The sequence below is a fragment of the Erythrolamprus reginae genome, chromosome 4 (assembly GCF_031021105.1).
Source record: "Erythrolamprus reginae isolate rEryReg1 chromosome 4, rEryReg1.hap1, whole genome shotgun sequence".
NCBI lineage: Eukaryota > Metazoa > Chordata > Lepidosauria > Squamata > Dipsadidae > Erythrolamprus > Erythrolamprus reginae.
Genome location: NC_091953.1, coordinates 126,393,390 through 126,416,692, shown reverse-complemented (window position 1 = coordinate 126,416,692; position 23,303 = coordinate 126,393,390). Strand labels below are relative to the sequence as shown.

At 41.5% G+C, this 23,303-nt stretch overlaps 1 protein-coding gene across 1 annotated transcript in view; it reads left to right on the top strand.

Annotated features, from left to right (window-relative positions):
* The window catches only part of PIBF1 (progesterone immunomodulatory binding factor 1), a 152,403-nt gene that overhangs the window by 54,492 nt on the left and 74,608 nt on the right, over window positions 1-23,303 (top strand). Inside the window, exon 11 of the mRNA XM_070751362.1 lies at window positions 21,597-21,762. Coding sequence (XP_070607463.1) covers window positions 21,597-21,762 — 166 coding nt within the window. The remainder of the gene's footprint in view (window positions 1-21,596; window positions 21,763-23,303) is intronic.

The window sequence follows — 23,303 nt, the reverse complement described above, 5'->3', positions numbered from 1 at the left end:
GTTTATCCCAGGCATGTTTAAATTCAGTTACTGTGGATTTATCTACCACGTCTGCTGGAAGTTTGTTCCAAGGATCTACTACTCTTTCAGTGAAATAATATTTTCTCATGTTGCTCTTGATCTTTCCCCCAACTAACTTCAGATTGTGTCCCCTTGTTCTTGTGTTCACTTTCCTATTAAAAACACTTCCCTCCTGAACCTTATTTAACCCTTTAACATATTTAAATGTTTCGATCATGTTCCCCCTTTTCCTTCTGTCCTCCAGACTATACAGATGGAGTTCATGAAGTCTTTCCTGATACGTTTTATGCTTAAGACCTTCCACCATTTTTGTAGCCCGTCTTTGGACTGGTTCAAAAGGACAAGTATAAAAAGTGGAAAGAAGGGGAAATAACATAGGCAGAATACCAGCAAATAGCCCGAGCCTGTAAGGCCAAGGACTTAATTCAGAGTGGGTTGGTGGATAAATGGATGAGTGGATGGATGGATGGATGGATGGATGGATGGATGGATGGACGGACAGATAGTCATCCTCTCTCTCTCATCTGTCTATTTTCTTTATATGAGGATAGATAGACAGAGATGATAGATAGATTGATTGATTGATAGATAGATAGATAGATAGATAGATAGATAGATAGATAGATAGATGATAGATAGATAGATAGATAGATAGATAGATGATAGATAGATAGATTGATAGATAGATAGATAGATAGAGACAGACAGACAGACAGACAGACAGACAGACAGACAGATGATAGAAGATAGATAGCTAGAAGATAGGTAGGTAGGTAGGCAGGCAGGCATCTGTGTGTGTAAATACACATGCACACACACAGGCGGGAAAGAGAGAACGAGATTTCCTTGTCAAATACTTTAATCTAGAAGTAATTCAAGGTTGAACTCATTTCATGTCCTCTCCTTGCAGCCTATGAGCATCTTCTAAACACCTCACTCACAATATCACAACTCTGTGAATTCTTGTTTGACCTTAGCAGCATCTGGTGACATTATTCTATCAAAACGGCCCTGCTCAGTCAGGATGAATGCCCTGGACGAAAAGTCAGGAGGGCTTGATTTCTCTGTTTTGCAGAAAGATTTGGCAGCCCCTCCTTTCTCCCTCTGCGGAAAGAATGAAGATGTTCAAACAGCATTTTCTCTGTTTCTCATTATTATTTTAAAAATCTTGATTTCCTTCCAGCAGATTTTGGAGGCTGGACAGGATTCCCCCTTCCCTCTCCCCCCCCCCCCAACACATTACTCTTCCTTCCACCTCTCCCTCTTTTTTTTCCCTTTGCCCTGTGACTTTTTTGGCTGGGTTTTAGAATATTTTAAAAAAGAAAAACCCCAGAAACCTCCCCCCCAAAAACCGGTCTTGATCTGCTTGTTGCAAAAGTCCCAGCTTCATCATCTGAGAGACAAATAATCTAGACCTAACCAGATACTACTGATGTGCTAATTTGAAAAGAAAACACACAAGGAAGGCAGTTTTGCCTTCCTTTTTATACAAATCGGCTCAGCTTTATATTCCCCTGGGAAAATACAGCCCCTCCACTTTTGACAAACTGTTCTTGCAGGTTGATTTGATCTTCAATCAAAAGTTCAGAGAGAAAAAAAACAAAAACCCCCAAAAACACTGAATGACAAGCTTTGGCAGTTTTTCAGACAAGCTTCAAAATAAAAGTTAAAGCCATCTGATCTGCTTTGTAATAATGACGGCTTAGATGTGTGGATAAAAGCATCCATTAAAAACAGCATATTTTCCCAAATTACCTTAAAGTAAGATGTTCACTGCTGCGGAAGCTCCGCGAAGGACTGCCAATCAATTGAGAAAACATGTTCCTCTAGCTTCAAAATGAGCTCTTACATCCTACAGGATGCTTCCATGACGAGTCATCTTTTTGAATATTTTACTTTCTCTCTCCCACCCTCAAAGATGACAGATAGATAGATAGATAGATAGATAGATAGATAGATAGATAGATAGATAGAATAGAATAGAATAGAATAGAATAGAATAGAATAGAATAGAACAGAACAGAACAGAACAGAACAGAATAGAATTCTTTATTGGCCAAGTATGATTGGACACCCAAGGGTTTTGTCTTTGATACATTAGATAGATAGACAGATAAATGGATAGGATAGGATAGGACAGGACAGGACAGGATAGAATTCTTTATTGGCCAAGTATGATTTGATACCCTAGGAATTTGTCTTCAATGCGATAGATAGATAGATAGATAGATAGATAGATAGATAGATAGATAGATAGATAGATAGATAGATAGATAGATAGATAGATAGATTAGATAGCCGCCCCGAGTCTGCGGAGAGGGGCGGCATACAAATCCAATAAATAAATAAATAGATGGATGGATGGATGGATGGATGGATGGATGGATGGATGGATGGATAGATAGGATATATTTAGCGTTAAGTGCTTTCTAACGCAAGTCTTAACTAAGTCTTTGCTAACGTGAGTCTGCGGAGAGGGGCAGCATACAAATCTAATAAATCATAATCAATCATAGATGGACAGATGGATGGATAGGATATATTTAGCGTTAAGTGCTTTGCTAACGAAAGTCTTACCTCAATGGTGACTTTTGCTACTGAGAGTATTAATTCATTTGAATCTATCTGGTAGTGTTGCTGTCCATCCCACATTTTTCTACTTAATCTAGTAGTAGGTTATGGTCTACTTTGTCAAATGCCTTACTGAAGTCCAAGTAAACTACATCGACAGCATTTCTCTGGTCCACTAATTTAGTCACTTTGTCAAAAAATGCAACGATCTATTTTTGACAAATCCATGTTGGCTTTTGCTTATTACTTTGTTTAATTCTAGGTGTTAATTGATTCATTGCTTGATTATCTTTTCCAAAATCTTCCCTAGTAGATATCAGGCTGATAAGTCTGTAGTTTACTGGATCTGCTTCCTCCCCCCTTTTTTTTTTTTTTGAAGTGGGAACTACATCACTTCTTTTCCAGTCCTCTGGCACTTCCCTGGTGCTCCAAAATTCTTTGAAAGTTATAGTTCAGTGGTTCTGAAATCTCATCCTGCAGTTCCTTCAGAACCTTGGGATGTAATCCATCTGGTCCTGGTTATTTAAATTCGTCTAGGGTAGACAGGTGTTCACTTACCATATCTTCCCAATTTTTACTTGTGTTTTTTGTGATGCTGTTTTTGATAGGTTGGATTGGTGGTTTTTTTTTCCCTTTATGTAAAGACAGATGCAAACAAAACCTGTGTTAAATAGCTGTACGTTCTCCCTGTTGCTTGCCACCTTTTTGCCATTTCTCCCTGCAATGGACAAATTGTTTCCTTGACTTTTTTCTTGTTGTTAATATGTTAGAAGAAGCTTTCTTTTTTTACTTTTGTCGCAAGCCTTTGTTCATTGTGAGCCTTAGCTTTCCTCACTTAATCTTTACAGGCTTGGGCTATTTGCTGGTATTCTGCCTATGTTATTTCCCCTTCTTTCCACTTTTTATACTTGTCCTTTTGAAGATGGGCTACAAAAATGGTGGAAGGTCTTAAGCATAAAACTTATCAGGAAAGACTTCATAAACTCAATCTGTATAGTCTGGAAGACAGAAGGGAAAGGGGGGATATGATTGAAACATTTAAATATGCCAAAGGGTTAAATAATGTTTTTAATAGGAAAGTTAATACAAGAACAAGGGGGCACAATCTGTGGTTAATTGGGGGAAAGATCAGAAGCAACGTGAGAAAATATTATTTTACTGAAAGAGTAGTAGATGCTTGGAACAAACTTCCAGCAGACGTGGTTGATAAATCCACAGCAAGTAAATTTAAACATGCCTGGGATAAACATAAATCCATTCTAAGGTAAAATACAGGAAATAGTATAAGGGCAGACTACATGGACCATGAGGTCTTTTTCTGCCGCCAATCTTCTATGTTTCTATGTTTTTGTCTTTTAATTTGTCAGAGTTCTTTATGCAGGCGTGCAGATTTCTTTTGGGACCTATTATTTTTTCTTTCTCATTGATATTGTGCTAGAATGGGCTTTTACAATCTCGCTTTTCAAAATTTCTCAAGCTTCTTGAGTTGTTTTCCCCTTGAGGATTCTCATCCATGGAATCTCTCCCAAGTTCTCTCTAAATTTATTGAAATTAGCTCTCTTAAAGTCCAAAACTCTGGTTTAGTTTTCTTCAACTGTTTGTATTTGCATAATGTTAAATTCCAATATTGAATGATCACTTGCCCTCAAGTTTTCTGTAGCTTCAACACCTTCTATCATTTTATCTCTGTTAGAGAGAATTAAGTCCAATATGGCTGATCCCTTCGTTTCCTTCTGTACTTTTGGGGTAACAAATTTGTCTGCTAGGTTTGTTAGGAACCTGTTAGATCTTCCACTGGGTGCATAGTTTGTTTTTCTAATAGATATATAGAACATATTGGGGTGGCATGCAAAGGAGATGAACTCACTTAAGAATATTTTATATCAGTATCTTAAATTTGTTTAATATAATCCTTTGCACGAGTTATATTCTCATGTTTTACTACTCAATTTTAGCATATTATACTGCATTTTAACTTATTATTTATTCAAATTCCCTCTATTTTAGCCAATTTTATTGTATTTTAACCAGTCACAGTTTTATGACGACCGATGTGGTCCTTTTCCTCACTTTGATATGGTCGATTGACTAATCAAATAAAGTTGATATTGATAATAGATGTATATGACATTTGACTCCTATGACACTCATTAAGTGTTGTACCACATGATTCTTGACAAATGTATCTTTCTCCACTGCATCTGGAAGGAGAGTCCAACATGGGTAATAAACCAATCCTATTGGTAGAGACTGAGTTATAATTAGCATAAAATTAGCTACCGCCCCCTTACTGCTCCCATGAGCCCCAGTTTTAAAAACTCAGTCTAAGAGTAGAGACATACTGAGTTTTACTCCTGAGGAGTTTTATTGTTTTTATTAATTTTTTACATATATGTAATATTGAAATTGTAATAAATTGATAGAAATTGACCTGTTTAATCTTGTGCTTTGTCTTTCAGGAAGAAGGAACACAGAAGACAGATGAACAGGAGAAGGGGTCTTTGCCCTCCGTGGGCAGCACCCCCAACGATCCTCCTTAGGGGTTTTGTATTCCCTCCGTGGGAACACCCCGTAGAGGAGCAACCAGCCTGGGGTCCCTGACCTCCGTGGTCAGACCAGGGCTGTCGGCTGAAGGTGGAGGGGTCCGCCCCCTCCACTGGGTAGCCTGAAGGCGCTGTAGCGAGGCTCCCAGCAGAGAGCGGAGCTGCGCCTCTCAGCTGTTCGGCGGCCGCCGAACAAGCCGCCGCCGCCGCCGCCGCCGGCTAGGAAGCCGCAGGGCGAGCAGAGCGCGCTCGGATGGCCGGGATCGGTGCCGAGATCACCGGAGAAGCAGCGGAAGGCTGCTATGGCCACATTGGGGGCTGGAAGCCGCAGCGCTCCCCCCCACGCCCCCCCCCCCGGAAGGGAGAAAAAGCCGCGAAAGGCATGGGGGCCGCCATCTTGGTTGCTACTTGCGCAACCCAAAGAGCGGTAACCGGAAGTCCTCCGACAGCTGGTGGGCGCGAAGAGGCTATATGCCCAGTGCGCATGTGCAATTGGCCAGAAAGATGGTGGCCATTTTTCTTCTTGACTCTGAGCCAGCAAAATTATTGTGCACGAGCTTGCAGGCCCAAAGGATTCTTCAGTTACTATTACTGTGAGTACATGGAAGAACAAGTGGGAACCGAGAGGGCTACCTCCCCTACTATGGCTAAAGAAAAGCCCAAGGGGAAGGCTAAAGAGAAGTCTAAAACTTCACAAGCCTCTGCTTCGGCCTCATCCATAAGGGAGGCCGAAAAACGCATTAAGGCCCTGGAAAAGAAGCTGGAGGCAGCCTTACAGGCCTCCCCATCTACAGTGCCACTGGGCCAGAGGCAGGCAACACCAGAGCAAGCCACCACGCTCAGCTTTGGCCTACCTGAAGGGGACTGGTCACCAGATAGGCACTCAGCTATATTGCCTCACACCATGTCTTCCCCAGGCCCCTCATGGAACAGACCAGGGTCAGCTAGCCAGACTGGAAGGAGTTCCATGGGCCCAACAGCCACATTCACCCCCACAGCGGCGGGACTGAGGGCACAGGCAAGCACCTGGCAGGACATGCCACCAGACTTGCAGGACCTTATTGCAAACGTCTATTCCCAGGGCATAACAGCCGGGGCCAACAGATATGCTCAGCAACCATCTCAACCAGGACAGGTCTGGTCAGCACCGCCCCCCTCAGGCTTGGGGTCCTTATCTGAGGAACCACTTATGGGAGAGGACAGTGATAGGGAGTATGAGCTCTCTGAGGATGAAACAACTCCCGAGCAACCCCAACCGGTAGGCCTGTTTAAGCCAGCCTTGTTCAGGACTCTGTTGTTTAAGGCTAAACAGGTAATGAACCTACCAGGTACAACCAAGACACCGGAGGATCCAGAAAAGACCCCGGATGCCTTGCTACAGGAATCCCAGCCTGAGTCTGAGCATTTCCCGGCATCAAATATTTTTCTGCAAGGAGCCAAGCGCCCTTGGCAATACCCAGCGGCGGCTCAAGGCCCATCCAATCTGGAACGTCGATTTTACACGTTCGACGAGGAAGTGGAGAAACTCCTGGAGTTTCCGCCCATCGACCAACCGGTAGTGACTTTGGTCTCCAGCGCCCTGGTGCCCTCCGAAACAGGAGAGAGCCTAAAACCGGAGGATCGGAAGGCAGAGATACTCCTGAAAAAGGGACACCAGATGGCGGGATGGGGATTCAGGGCAGCAGCGGCCGCTTCGTTTATCAACAGAGCTTCCCTCCGGTGGATACAAGAGATGCAATCTCGCATGGGACCAGAGGACGGCAGACTACGCCAGGATCTAGCTAAACTGCGAGCCGCGGCGGAATTCTCCGCAGATGCCACGTTGCACGCTGCAAAGTTTTCCAGCAGGGGCATGGCCACCTCACTTGCGGCCCGCCGTCTCCTGTGGCTCCGTCATTGGCCTGCCGATCTGAAGTCCAAATGGAGACTGGCATCAGCCCCATTTCAGGGATCTATGCTCTTTGGAGATATTCTGGACAAGGTCCTCATTGAGGACAAGGACAAGAGGAAGATCCTACCCAGAGCAGGCAGGCGGCAAGACCGGAGGTCAGCGCCATATTCAAGGCGCCAAGCGCCCCGCTGGGACAACACTGCAGGAGCAGGCCAGAGTCAGAGACCGTACACACAGGGTCAGTACTCCAACCAAACTTTCAGAAGCGACCGGGGGTCCTTCCAGGATCGATCCAGAGGCTACCAGGGTTCGAGACGGCCCTTTCGAGGGAATAACCAGAGGGGCTTCCGCCGCTCAAAGTGACTCTGCCACCCAGTTTCCTCTCGGCGGGAAGCTCCAGCACTTCCACGCCTCTTGGTACGCCACCACCACAGACCAATGGGTCAGGGCCACGGTGGCAGGGGGACTATGCCTGGAATTTGTGGGCTTACCCCCCAGCCGGTTTATACACTGCCCACAAATCAGGAAACCGCAAGACAAGCAGCGGCTACAAAACGAGATCGCTCATTTGCTGGAGATTCAAGCAATAGAACCGGTTCCACAACACGAGCAGGGGAAAGGATTTTACTCAAGAATCTTCATTGTCCCCAAAGCCTCGGGAGGCTGCAGGTTGATTCTCAACCTAAAACAACTCAACCTCTTCATAAAGTACCGGCGTTTTCGCATGCATTCGCTGCAAACTATTTTGAACTCCATCAGATCACACGACCTGCTAACGTCTATCGACTTGAAGGAAGCGTACCTTCACGTCCCCATACACACAGCACACCGGAAGTACCTACGGTTTTGTTCAGAAGGGATGCACTTCCAATACAAAGCCATGCCATTTGGCCTTTCGTCAGCCCCACGGACTTTTACCAAGCTCCTGGACGCCCTGACGGCACACCTGCGATCTCAATCCATCAGACTGATGGCGTACCTGGACGATATCATCATACTGTCCAGGTCGCCAGCGCAGGCAACCAAGGACCTGAACCTGACCATACGAACTTTGGAGGATCACGGCTTTACCATCAATCTGGAAAAGAGCCAATTGGTCCCCAATACCAACCTTTTACATCTGGGAGCGGTCATAGACACCTTGGCGAGCTCAGTCTCACTCTCCCCAGAAAGAATCACAAATATACGACGGTGGATGGCCGAACTCAACCAAAGCAGACGGGTTCCCATGTCACTGTTGTCAAAGGTGTTGGGAACCCTAGTCTCGACTATAGGGATTGTACCTTGGGCCAGACACCATATCCGAGACCTACAGTGGTTTCTACTACCGGCGCAAAGGGCCAAGGTGAGTCACTCACACCGGCAGACACGTATCCCACAACGAGTCAGGGTTTCCCTGCGGTGGTGGACATCAACCGCATTACTCAGAGGTTCCTCCTTTCAAACACAAGACAAGATGATCCTCACTACAGATGCCAGCCTTTACGGTTGGGGAGCTCACATCGGCCCCCACATGGCGCAAGGCAAGTGGTCGGTAGAGGAATTGACACCTATAAACATCAACTTCCTCGAACTCAGAGCGGTCTTCCTGGCGCTCCAAGCCTTCCAAACTATTGTCCAGGACAAACACATACTAGTGCTTACGGACAATGTGGCGACCAGAGCCCACTTGAACCATCAAGGGGGTACCAGGTCGCGCCGCCTCATGGACGAGACGGCGAAACTTTTCAATTGGGCCGAACTTCACCTAGCGTCCTTGTCCGCAGAGCACATAGCCGGGACCACCAACACCCAGGCGGACTGGCTCAGCAGGGCTACTCTAGACCCATCAGAGTGGAGGCTGGATCCGGCCCTTTTTCAACAGATATCGCAAAGGTTTGGGACTCCATCTGTGGACCTGTTCGCCACTCACCGAAATGCGCAGACCCCAAGGTTCTATTCACGTTTCCCGGAACCGAGATCAGAAGGGGTCAATGCCCTACGGTCAGCTTGGCCGACAGGACTACTATACGCATTTCCCCCAGTGAACCTGATACCAAGGGTCATAGAAAAGATTCTCCAGGAAAGGGCAGAGGTCCTGATGGTGGCGCCACACTGGCCACGTCGGCCGTGGTTTGCCGACCTGATGGCTCTGTCATTAGAACCGCCGTGGAGGATGCCAGACAACATCATCAGTCTCAGCCAGGGGAACCTGTTACACCCGGATCCTCAGTGGCTACAACTAACCGTCTGGCACTTGAAAGGCACAGATTGAGACATCAAGACCTGCCGGAGAAGGTCATCGATACCATTCAGGCTGCTCGACGTCCCTCGACCTCCAGGATATACCAGGCCACTTGGGCGGCCTTCTGCACCTTTTGTGACAAGGAGGGCAAGAATCCCACGAGAGCATCGGTAATTACGGTGCTGGAATTCCTGCAAGCAGGAATAGACCGGGGTCTAGCCCCTAACACGTTGAGGAGACAGGTGGCAGCACTGTCTACCATGATTCAAATACCAGAAGCTCGTTCGCTAGCTCACCATGCGTGGGTAAGAGACTTTATACGGGGAGCCTCAAACTCACATACACCACCGGTACGCAGATTTCCCTCTTGGGACCTATCACTCGTACTCAAGGCCTTGACAAAACCACCTTTTGAGCCTTTGAGATCAATTCCACTTAGGCTCCTTTCCTTGAAGACAGCCTTCTTAGTAGCGGTCACATCGGCACGCAGGGTGTCAGAGATTTCAGCACTCTCAGTGAGACCGGACTTATGTATATTTTACCCGGACAGAGTGGTGCTCCGTTTGGATCCGTCGTTTGTTCCCAAGGTGAATACTCTGTTTCACAGGAAACAGGAATTTATATTACCGGACTTCTGCGCACATGGAGACCATCCATCCGAATTAAGATGGCATAAGGTCGATGTACGGCGAGCTATAAAGATTTATATCAGGAGAACCGCAGAATTCAGGAAGTCAGAAACTTTGTTTGTTTCCTTTGCACAACACAGGATGGGACTTGGACTATCTTCCAAATCGATAAGCCGTTGGCTAAAGGAATGCATCATGGAAGCCTACAGAGCGGGAGGTCACGATCCTCCGCAGGGCTTAACAGCTCATTCAACCAGAAGTGCAGCCACATCGGCGGCCTGGACGACACAGGCCTCTATAGAGGACATTTGCAGAGCTGCTACCTGGGCGGCACCTACGACATTTATTAAGCACTACAAGTTGGACTCATTTGCGTCTGCTGAGGCAGCGTTTGGTAGACGGGTGCTACAGAAAGTGTGTGCATCTCCAACGTCCCAGTCCAGACCTTCTCCCTCCCATGGGCAGTAAATCTTTGGTATATCCCATGTTGGACTCTCCTTCCAGATGCAGTGGAGAAGACCCGTTGTACCTACCTGAACGGTCTTCTCGATGCACTGGAAGGAGAGTCCAAACCCACCCGACTAGTTGAAGTTCAGAGACGTCGGAGATGGGAAGTTACAGTTAATTGTGTTAATAAAATTTGGTTATCCTCTTACACCTTTTCCTCGTTTTTAAAACTGGGGCTCATGGGAGCAGTAAGGGGGCGGTAGCTAATTTTATGCTAATTATAACTCAGTCTCTACCAATAGGATTGGTTTATTACCCATGTTGGACTCTCCTTCCAGTGCATCGAGAAGACCGTTCAGGTAGGTACAACGGGTCTTTTCTTTTATGTACACTGAGAGCATATGCACCAAGACAAATTCCTTGTGTATCCAATCACACTTGGCCAATAAAATTCTATTCTATTCTATATTAAACGGAGATTTTATATATATATATATATATTTCCAATCCACACCCAGTTCAAAAAGATGCAGCTGAGGTTTTAAAAATTGGATGAGGATTAAGGACAACTATTTTTATTTTTATTTTTTATGAAACATTGCCAGATTTCGCTGGCTTTAACTACAAGGTTGAATTTATGCACCTAAAATGTGCTGTACGTTCCGTTTATGTTTGAGAATTCGGTATTGTTCCATTGATTGATGTCGATTCAGTTATGATCCAGATGTTCTTGTTGTTTTGCCTGCAGCGTACTCTCAACATCTGGGTGCCATCAACATATTTAAGCAACGATTGGCTTTTTATTAGGGATTGCCAGGGAATATCACTTCTAATTGCTGATACTCGGTTCATGTGAGTTTAATGGGTTTTCACAAAAAGTACTTTCTATTTACTTTCTAAATAACTTTCAGTACTCTAGCATGTGCTTCACCGTGCTTCGAATATTATCAGCACCCAAAATCTCAAAACTATGAGCAAAAATAAGCCACAGAGTGACCTCTGGATATTGGAACCATCCCATCTAACTCGTTAAGGGAATTGTGGTCCAGACATCGGAAGTTCATTGGGTTTTCTGCCCAGTCATTACAGGAATAAATCACAACTACCGCTTGAACATAGTTGACCCTTTCCTTAGAATCAGTAATATTTCGGAGCTGAATCAGATTCCTGTTTACTGGAATGGTAAAAGAAGCATCTATTAGATACAAGTTATTATGAATAGTTGAGTTTGACTGATATGTTTGTCTTTTCACTATCTTCCTGGGCTTCCTTTTAGAGGCCTAAGGCAGGATAGGTTCCTATAAGGCCACCCAAAGTTGGTCTTGAGCTCATCTCTGAGCAAGGGGCTTCTTTTTTAAAAAAAATTATTTTTAATTAATTTTTTAACAAGTTTATATACACACAACATAAAACAGTGCATCGTGAAATGTGCCCACCACCCAGACACACACACATTCCCCACCACCAAATCGGGGGTGTTTCTTATATAGTCCACTTGACCCTAGAGCAATATATCTATTTACATATCATAGAGTGATTCCAATTTATTTCTTGTAGCTTGGTCTCGGATTCTGCTCATCATATATCGTCTTACCTTGTCCCACCGTCCCATCAGTTGTCCCAATTCAGTTTCATTATCCGAATTTATCCTTTTATCCAGAATTTCAAATTGAATATGGTCCACCATGTACCGGTACCAATTTTGCATTGTCCATTTTGTCGCATCCTCCCAACCCAAAACTATTACTGCCTGAGCGCTTTCTATTGCTGCTTTTTTTATTTCTCTAAATTCTCCCATCGCATTACTTTTAACTAGTACCGCCATTTCCTTAGTGATTGTCCATTGTATATTTAGCATTCTATTGATATCCTCTTTCACTTTTTGCCAAAATTCCTGCACTATCGGGCATTCCCAAAACATATGCATAAACACTCCTTTATCTTGACACCCATGCCAACAATTACCCCTGACATTCTGCTGAAAGTGTGCGAGTTGAACGGGAGTAAAATACCACTTATGTAATATTTTCCTTCTCATTTCCCTGATCCTTGTATTTTTAATTTTCCTTATATTTTCTACTATATTTTCCATCTCTTGTACCTCTACTTGTATCTCATTTTGCCACCATTTAGTCAATCCTTCAATCGTGTCTCTGTCTGACTGCACTAGCAATTTATATATATTGGCTGCTTGCGCCTTTATACCCTCACTTTTTTCTCTTATTATGAGCAAGGGGCTTTGATGAAGAGGTAAATCCAGTAGGAACAAATGCACAAGGAGGCTTGGCGGTTGTCAGATTGAGGCAGACCTTTGCAGATGAGAAGATTGCTAGATCAATCCCTGGGTCACATTTGGGTGGGATCGTGGGGTATCTAGCAGTGTTACTCTGTCGAGAAAGCACCTTGTGTAGCCCTGGATTCAAAGTCTCAGCAACAATTCTATCAGATAAAAGACTATGAAACATGGGAGTTTGATGACCAAACCTGAATAGTTGTTCTGCTGGTCAGATTTTATTATAATAATAATAATAATAATAATAATAATAATAATAATAATAATAATAATAGAGTTGGAAGGGACCTTGGAGGTCTTCTAGTCCAACCCCCTGCTTGGGCAGGAGACCCTACACTACTTCAGACAAATGGTTATCCAGCATCTTCTTAAAAACTTCCAGTGTTGGGGCATTCACAACTTCTGGAGGCAAGCTGTTTCACTGATCAACTGTTTTAACTGTCAGGAAATTTCTCCTTAATTCTAAGTTGCTTCTCTTCTTGATTAGTTTCCACCCATTGCTTTTTTGTCCTGCCCTTCAGGTGCTTTGGAGAATAGGTCGACTCCCTCTTCTTTGTGGCAACCCCTGAGATATTGGAACACTGCCATTATGTCTTCCCTAGTCCTTCTTTTCATTAAATTAAACATACCCAGTTCCTGCAACCGTTCTTCATATGTATCCAGTCCCCTAATCATCTTTGTTGCTCTTGTCTGCACTCTTTCATCTACAATGCATACTTTCTCACTATGCACACTTTCATCAACAATGATTAACTTTTAAATTATAAAATTTTATGTAATTATAAAATTGTACACATACATACATACATACATACATACATACATACATACATAGATACATACATACTGTATATATATATATATATATATATATATATATATATATATATATATATATATATATATATCTCAAGTGTATGTGACTTCTCTGGAATAGACAAGAACGTACGAGGGTCGGCCAGAAAGTAATGCACCACATTTTTTTCCCCCAACAATTATTTATTGAACACAATGAAACTTACACACAAGAAAGAATGATGTTTCTTCTACACTCCCTATTTTTCAATGTAATCTCCGTCCCATTCTATGTCCTTCCTCTAGCGAGACACAAGGGCGTGTATGCCCTGTCGGTACCACTCCTTGTTCTGGTCACGAAACCATTTCTGCACTGTGCAAATCACCTCTTCGTCATCCTCAAAATGTCTTCTGCAAATGGCATCCATTCAGATCCATGCAGAGTCTCCAAAAGGGTTAAATAAGGTCCAGGAGGGAAGTGTTTTTAATAGGAAAGTGAACACAAGAACAAGGGGACACAATCTGAACTTAGTTGGGGGAAAGATCAAAAGCAACATGAGAAAATATTATTTTACTGAAAGAGTAGTAGATCCTTGGAACAAACTCCCAGCAGACGTGGTTGGTAAATCCACAGTAACTGAATTTAAACATGCCTGGGATAAACATATATCCATCCTTAGATAAAATACAGAAAATAGTATAAGGGCAGACTAGATGGACCATGAGGTCTTTTTCTGCCGTCAGTCTTCTATGTTTCTATAAACTGTACACAAACGTTTGTGAATGTTCCCAACAATTTCTTTTTCCGCAGTGAGAAATTCAATGACGACACGCTGCTTATAACGTACATCACTTACATATGCCATTTCAAAACACTGCTGCAGCTACACTATCTGTCTGAAGAAACGCAAAATTTACACACACACTCCTGACAATTCAAATAATATATATCTAAAGTTTCACATACGCATCATTACTGTAGGTTGAGGGGAAAAAATGGTGCATTACCTTCTGGGCAACCCTTGTACATACCAGCTTCCTGAACAGCCATAGTTTGCTAGCCAAGTTGACTTCAGAAGTGGGACACTATCTGTTATGTCACTTTTTAAACTACTTTTGTTCTCCCTGATGCTTCTGACCAGGCTAAGATCCCCAATACTGTAAGAATATGTCTCCCCTACAGCAGTGGTTCTCAACCTTGGGGTCGGGACCCCTTTTGGGGTCGAACGACCATTTCACAGGGGTCACCAAAGACCAGGGGAAAAGACAAATTTCCCATGGTGTTAGGAACTAAAGCTGGTGCCTTGGAATTTATTTTTACAATCCAACCAATCTGGTGTTTACAGTGGGGGTGTCTCTCTGGCATTCCTGCCAATCGGTTTAAAGCTCTGTTGGGAAAATTGGCGCTAGACTTATGGTTGGGGATCACAACAACATGAGGAACTGTATTAAAGGGTCGCAGCATTAGAAAGGTTGAGAACCACTGCCCTGCAGTATCCCCCGATATGTAGATTCTAGGAAAAGAGATGTATCTATCCAAACTATGAAATAAATTGAGAACATGCAGAACCTTCTAACTACAGGTTGGACCATATTATTTCTTCTTCCATCCCTTCCTTCTTCCCTCCCTTCATTTCCTCTTCCTTTCCTTTCCTCCCTTCTCTGTCTTCATCTGTGAACACTTTCTGTCCTGGACAACTTAAAGAGAGGGACAGTTGATGGGAAGCATTTTGATGATCTGGACTCATTTTTCCCCTCTTTCTGCTTGAACTCCTAGCCTGTAACATAGGTGCCCTCAGATTTGACCATCTCCCACCACCACCTTGTCAAGTGAAATCAAGGATTTTTCCTCAAATACATTCACAGGATTGAAGAAAGGCCAGAGTTACCAAGGATTATGTAAGGAGTTCCTCGGGCACATTAAAATTTGCAATATGTTTTTAGATTGTTTTTTTTTAAATCCCATCTATTTTTTAAAAAATAAGTAACTCAAGGCAGAAAACATACCTAATAATCCTTCCTCCTTTAATTTTCCCTACAACAAATAATCCCGTGTGCTGGGTTGGTTTGAGAGGGACTGACCAATCTAAACTCACGGTTTTTAGGTTGGTGCTTTAACTGAGAAACCAGACTGGCTCTCTGATCTAATTTGATTTTAATTAACATTCCCTGAATTGCAGTCCTATCGTGATACTCAGCATATCTCGAACTAGGATAAAAAGGCAAGTTGCTCTTGAAACAGGATGGAGCTTTTCCAAGTCTTAGGCACACATGCATGAGATGCAGAAGTTTGCACCTTTTAAGTTGCATTACTGAAATAAATGAACTTTTGCATGATATTCTAATTTTTCAAGTTTCACCTGCACAACCATGGTTTGGATGTTGCCCGGCCGTGAGCCACCCATTTCCTGCTTAAGCAAGGGGTTGGACTAGAAGACCTCTAAGGTCCCTTCCAACTCTGTTATTCTATATTATACTATATTATACTATTCTATACTATACTTTTCTATACTATATTCTTTTCTATTCCTATTCTATTATTTTCTTCTATTCTGTTCTATTCCATTCTATTCTTGTTTCTGTTTTTGTTTCTGTTCTGTTACTATTCTGTTCTATTTTATTGTGCTCTATTCTTCTATTTTGTTCTGTTTCTATTCTATTTCTATTCTATTCTTATTTCTGTTCTGTCTCTATTCTATTCTTCTATTCTGTTTTATTCTATTCTTGTTTCTGTTCTGTTTCTATTCTCTTCTATTCTTCTATTCTATTCTATTTTTCTGTTATAATTTTTCTATTCTATTGTTTCTGGTCTGTTTCTATTCTGTTATTCTGCTCTATTCCATTCTGTTCTGTTCTGTTTTATTCTTTTTTGACAGTGAAGGGAGTTACCGTCCAAAGCATCAGAGAGCAAGTGAAAGCTTACACAAGGAAACCATAAATGTCTTTAAAGAAGCAAAATACGATATACAGAATTGGGCTGCTGTAGGCGGAAGATAAAGATCATGACGGCTTTTGTCTAAATAGTTACAAGACCTTTTTTATTTTATTTTTTTAACTCTTATTTCTATACATAGCCTTTGAAATACAGAGAGCTGTAGCGCTTAAATATATGTTATGAAGCCCATAAATGTATATCCACTTATATATCCACTTATAGCTCCGTTAAAGTAGCATTGGTGTTTTATTTGCTTTGGTCTTAATACATGACTAATTGCTGAGATATCCTCTGTCCATTTTATTGCTCACTGTTGCATTCCATTGTTTAGAATAATGGGAGAGCTGAACTGAATTTCTTGAAATGCATATTTGGGATTCCTGCAGAGCTTTAGTAGAACTGCTGAGTGGAGGAGATATCTTCAGCCCAGCGCTGAAAAATATAGAATTTGCCTTCATTGGGCAATTAGGTTTTCCTAGCCAAAGCGCATTGTTCCAGTGAAAACCATGATAAGGAGGTGCTTAATTGGGGCACGAGGCATTCAGCTTTCTTCATTTTGACAAGTTTTCATTTTTTTGGGGTGGCTTTTTCCGTATTGGATAAGCCCAATAACTGTGTTTCTCCAGGGATTTCCTTAACAGCTGTGCCAGGAAAAGTCATAAAATGGGACCAAAAAAAAAAATCATTTAACAACCATCTTGCTTAACATTTAGCAATGGAAATTTTGGATTCCGTTGTGGTCATAAAATGTCAGAATATTACATTTTGGAGAGAAACCCACTGTTAAATTATTACATTTTAGAGGGAAACTTGTTATTAAAACTTGCTGTGTAATATTTAGCTGGTATGTTTGTAACGCCCTGGATCTTTCATCTTCTTTAATCCTGGGTCAGGAGTGGAAATAAATTAAAGATGCTACATTTGTGTCTTAACCCTGCTATTCTGTCCAAAAAAACTCCCTAATCTTATGTTCCCGGGTCTATTTGACCCGGACCGCAAATTGATCATTTTAGGTACTTATATGTGGTCTTTTTGAAAGCTTTTTTCACTTGGAAACAAGTTTGAACATTTCTGAACATAATGATATGAAAATTGAACTGGAAAAATTGATGCATACTTGTTTATTTTGCACATAAAAGTCTCTCCCCCCCCCCCCTGTGTTCAATTATTTCAAGGCCGAGGGAGTAAATATAAAGTGAAACTGTTTGCAAGCAGCCAAGGGGGGGGGGGGTGTATTTATGATTTTAAACAACCAATAAAAAACATTTCTTTCAGTTCATTTATATTTTTCTTATATTCAGAAATGTTCAAACTACAAATCCCACACCAACGTTAGTAAAATTGAACACATTTTGCAAGCAAAACTATCCATAAATTGAAAAATATTTCACAAAAACGGGGGGGGGGCACGCATTCTATCAGCAAAATAAACCAATAAGAATTACTTTTTTCATTTCAATTTTCATATCATTGTGTGCAGAAATGTTCAGACTACTTTCCAAGTGAAAAAAGTATTCAAATTGACCAAACACAAGCACTTCAAATGAAGAGTTTTCGGTCCGGGTCAGGGTGACCCGGGAACACAACAAGTGTGACTTTTTGTTTTTCAGCAAGAAAGAAACCCCTCACCCCCTCAAAAAAATTCTCATAGAGAGAACCCCTGAAATGATGAAAAGTCATGAAATTTCAAGTTTCAGATATGCAGGGAAATTTTTTTACAGGGACTCAAACTTGGCTCCGGGTCACATTCGACCCTAACAGAACAGCATGCACTACTAATTCATTCATTTTAAGTAACAGCTACCCTACTCCAAGAAAACCATATTTGGCTCATTTTAAACCCTCATCGATTTGTTCTCCAGAAAGCAAGACATTTCTTAAGAAAAAGATGACACAGACATTCTGTTCCCCTGCCAAAGGTTAACCGTGCATAAAGAATCGTTTTTTATTTTATTTTGCTGATTTTAACAAATGTTCTATTTGTATTTTAATAGACCACAATATTCTTTTAGTTTATGACTGCGGTTCTGCGCAGTCTAAATTATTTGCATGTCTTTTTCGGTGGGACCTGCAGTACTACTAGATTAGAGTGACTCCCTTAATAAGATTTCAAATTACATTCCTCTGTTGCCATTTTGATGCAAATGAGTTCGTTTCTGTTTTGTTTGCTCTTTCGGTTTTAAATATTGCTTGCTAAATTCAGCTGAATGCATCAGAAAGGACTATTATTATTATTATTATTTTTCAAGGTAGCAGTGATTGCCGTGAATAAAATATTGCTACAGAGGAGAGGGACAATCTCCATCGGGATTTTAAAAAGCTTTAAACATCGCTCACAAGAAGAAAAGAGAGAGAAAAGGAGATTTCACTGAAGCCAAATGCAGAATATTTCTCTGTGTGCTTCATTATCAGACAGAAAGCAAACCAAATATTTAGCAAGAACTTGAATCACTTTCATTGTTTTGACCGGCAGAAATACTGCTTAAAAGAGAACTGCAGACATTAAGTGTTGGCTCTCATTTGGGAATGGTTGCTGGAGCAGGGGAAGGGTGAAGGAAGAAAAACTACCTGTAGAGATATAAATCAAGGATCAGATTACAGATCAACAAAGTTGGAAGGGACCTTGTAGGTCATCTAGTCCAGTGTTTCCCAACCTTGGCAACTTGAAGATATCTGGACTTCAACTCCCAGAATTCCCTAGCAAGCGTATTTTTAAGTTGCCAAGGTTGGGAAACACTGATTTAGTCCAATGCCCAAGCAGACCCTACACCATTTTTGACAGATGACACTCCCGATAAGGTCCCACAGAGTTGGCCTTCTCCGGGTCCCGTCGACTAAACAATGTCGTTTGGCAGGCCCCAGGGGAAGAGCCTTCTCTGTGGCTGCCCCGGCCCTCTGAAACCAACTCCACCTGGAGATTAGAACTGCCCCCACCCTCCCTGTCTTTCGTAAACTACTCAAGACTCATTTATACTGCCAGACATGGGGGAGTTGAGATAGCTCTTCCCCCTAGGCCATTACAAGTTATGCATGGTATGTCTGTGTGTATGTTTGGTTTTATAATAGGGGTTTTTAGTTGTTTTTTTATTATTGGATTGTACATGTTGTGTTTATTATTGTTGTTAGCCGCCCCGAGTCTGCGGAGAGGGGCGGCATACAAATCCAATATTATTATTATTATTATTATTATTATTATTATTATTATTATTATTATTATTATTATTGAAAGCTTCCGGTGATGAAGCTCCCACAACTTCAGAACAGTACAGAACAAATAGAATACAATACAATACAATACAGTACAATAGGAAAGAGAATAGTATGATGGGATGGGATAGGATAGGATTCTTTACTGGTCATGTTTGATGGGACACAGAAGGCACACATTAAAAATGAAATTCTGTTACCTGCTCTCAAACGGGTACACATACATAACACACATCTAGATCATGCTATATACATATATACAGTGGTACCTCTACTTAAAAACTTAATTCGTTCCGTGACCAGGTTCTTAAGTAGAAAAGTTTGTAAGTAGAAGCAATTTTTCCCATAGGAATCAATGTAAAAGCAAATAATGTGTGCAAACCCATCAGGAAAGAAATAAAAGCTCAGAATTTGGGTGGGAGGAGGAGGAGGAAGAAGAAGAGGAAGATAGTTGTAGCCAAAGGAAGAAGGTGAGATGAGGGGAATAAAAAGAATCCAAAACTTTAAGGCTTAAAAAAAAAATAGGGACTGATGCGGCGAGGAGGAGCACGTGCCTCCCATACACCCGACACAAGGCTGCCTCCCATAAAATGTGCCAGAGAGAGAAACCAGGGGGAATGGCAGAAAACTGGCTGGGCCTTCATGCTGCTCTCAAATTTCCTGGGAAATTTTTCCAGGCTCGGGTTCTTAAGTAGAAAATGGTTCTTAAGAAGAGGCGAAAAAAATCTTAAACACCCTGTTCCCAAGCATCTAGAACTGTGTGATGTATTTTCGTATGATGTTCTCAGATCCAAGTATCCAAGTTTGCAACTGACAAATCATGATTTTTGTCAAAGTTTATTGTTTTCAAATGCTGGCTGAGGTCTTTTGGCACAGTACCAGTGCGCTGATTACTATTGGGAACATCTGTAATGGTTTGTGCCAGAGTCATTGTAGTTCGATTTTAAGATCCTGATATCGGCTAAGTTTTTCTTGTTGTTTCTCATTGACTGTCATCTGGTATGGCGACCTCAACGATCCACACTTTTTTCTTTTCCATACGGTCCGGTGTATTGCGTTCCAAAACTTTGTCAGCTTGAATTCAAAAGTCCCAAAGTATTTTGGCATGTTTGTTTTCAACTATTTTCTCAGGTTTATGATACCACCAGTTCTTTGCCACTGGTAGTGGTGGCACAGGTTCCAATCAAGCATCTGGGCCACCTAGTTGTGCCTTTTTTTGTAGTCCATCTGTGTGATCTTTTTGCAGCCGCTGAAGATGTGATCAACTGTGATCATCATCAAATTTGCAACTGACATCATTGTTTTGTTGTTGTTGTTGTTGTTATTATTATTATTATTATTGTTATTATTATTGTTATTATTGTTGTTGTTATTATTATTATTATTATTATTATTATTATTTTATTATTATTATTATTATGTCAATATAACACAGCAAACGAGATCACTATGCTGGATTTCGTATTTCATCACCAGTCGGGCGCTTCCCAAGCACCTAGGACTGCGTGATGTAGCGGCGAATTATGTTTGCCGATCTCAGTAAAGCGGCCTTTTGCAATTGACAGATGGAGATTTTGTCAATTCCGATGGTTTTCAAATGTCCGCTGAGATCCTTTGGCACTGCGTCCAGCGTGTCAAGTAACACTGGGACCACTTTCACTGGCTTATGCCAGAGTCGTTGCAGCTCGATTATTAGATCTTCGTATTTCACTAATTTCTCTAGCTGCTTCTCCTCAATTCTGCTGTCTCCTGGGATTGCAATGTCGATGACCCATACTTTCTTTTTCTCCACGATCACAATGTCTGGTGTGTTATGGTTCAGAATTCGGTCAGTCTGAAGTCGAAAGTCCCACAGTAGTTTTGCTTGTTCATTTTTCAGGATCTTAATTGTTCGTTTTTTATTTGAAGAAAAATCACCTTTTCTTTTTTCCCGAAAAAGCCCCTTTGGGGACAACCATGACCTGGATGACTGAGAATCTCTACAGACCTTTCGGTTTTGGTTTTGCCGTCCTCCACATTTTTGCTTTACTTTGGCTTTAGATACCGGCAGCTGCAGCTGAGCACCGAAAACAAAGTGGCCGAGCTTCACCACCAGAGCAAACTCAAATCTTTCGAGAGCGAACGAGTGCAGCTAATCCAGGAAGAAACCTCCAGGAACCTCTCCCAGTGTCAGCTGGAGTGTGAAAAGTATCAACGGAAACTAGAAGTATGTAAGAAAGCGGTTTTTGGTGGACTCTGGCCCAGGTCATTTAAGAACAAGATTAGATAGACAAAGGGGTGGGTTCCTCTTACCTTCCTGCCGGTGCGCTTGCGTGCTCATTGTGCAAATCCCCTAGCTCAATTTTGCTTCCATGCATGTGCAGAGGGATGATTTTCCTTCTGCGCATGGTCAGAGAGCCAAAAAAAATCACACAAAATTAGGGAGAAATAAAAATAATCGCTAATCATAAGGGGATTGTGATCCCCTTATATAGAGCGCTGGTGAGACCACATTTGGAATAATACTGTGTCCAGTTCTGGAGACCTCACCTACGAAAAGATATTGACAAAATTGAACGGGTCCAAAGACGGGCTACAAGAATGGTGGAAGGTCTTAAGCATAAAACGTATCAGGAAAGACTTAACGAACTCAATCTGTATAGTCTGGAGGACAGAAGGAAAAGGGGGGACATGATCGAAACATTTAAATTTGTTAAAGGGTTAAATAAGGTTCAGGAGGGAAGTGTTTTTAATAGGAAAGTGAACACAAGAACAAGGGGACACAATCTGAAGTTATTTGGGGGAAAGATCAAAAGCAACATGAGAAAATATTATTTTACTGAAAGAGTAGTAGATCCTTGGAACAAACTTCCAGCAGACGTGGTTGGTAAATCCACAGTAACTGAATTTAAACATGCCTGGGATAAACATATATCCATTGTAAGATGAAATACAGGAAATAGTATAAGGGCAGACTAGATGGACTATGAGGTCTTTTTCTGCCGTCAGTCTTCTATGTTTCTATGTTTCTATCATAAAAAAATTTAGACAAATCAAAATTGATACCACAGCAATTAAAACGAGTAAACTTGAAAATAAACTATTGGGTATAAAAATTTTCTTTATTTTTCTTTCAATATACAATAAAATAACATGAGCAATAAAAACACAGAATCCATGCTTAAAATAATAATTAATAATAATTTTTAGATATCTCAAACATTCAGAGAGAGAGGAAAGCGCTAATAATACTTTCAATATGTACTTTTTATCCTCTTCTTTGCTAAGTTAATTAAAATTAACCACACATGAGATATATTTCATCTACAAATAACAATATTATAAAATCCAGTCCCTTATATTCCCTTTTTCTATTTATAATAAAACATAAACATCTTAACATTTTAACTCAATAACTAATTTAATCCTTTCATCTCTGTGTTCACTCCTTATCCAATGCTGCCACCAGTCCTTACTTCGTCATCTGGGTCTTTAATAGATTAAAATTAAATCATCATGTATTTCTTCAAAAATAAGTTAAAAGAAAATACTTCTCAATTATTTTTAATTTCCAACCGTTCATAAAACTTACCCCAAATAAACTATTAAAGCACCCCCAAATCATAAAATATTAGAAGAAATACATACGACAAACATGAGATTAACTCAGGAATAAATAACTCAAAAATTAAAAAGAATAGAAAAAAAGAAGATGGCGATCCAGGAAGTACAGCATTGGAGCCATCGGGCCAAAATTGCGCAATCGGC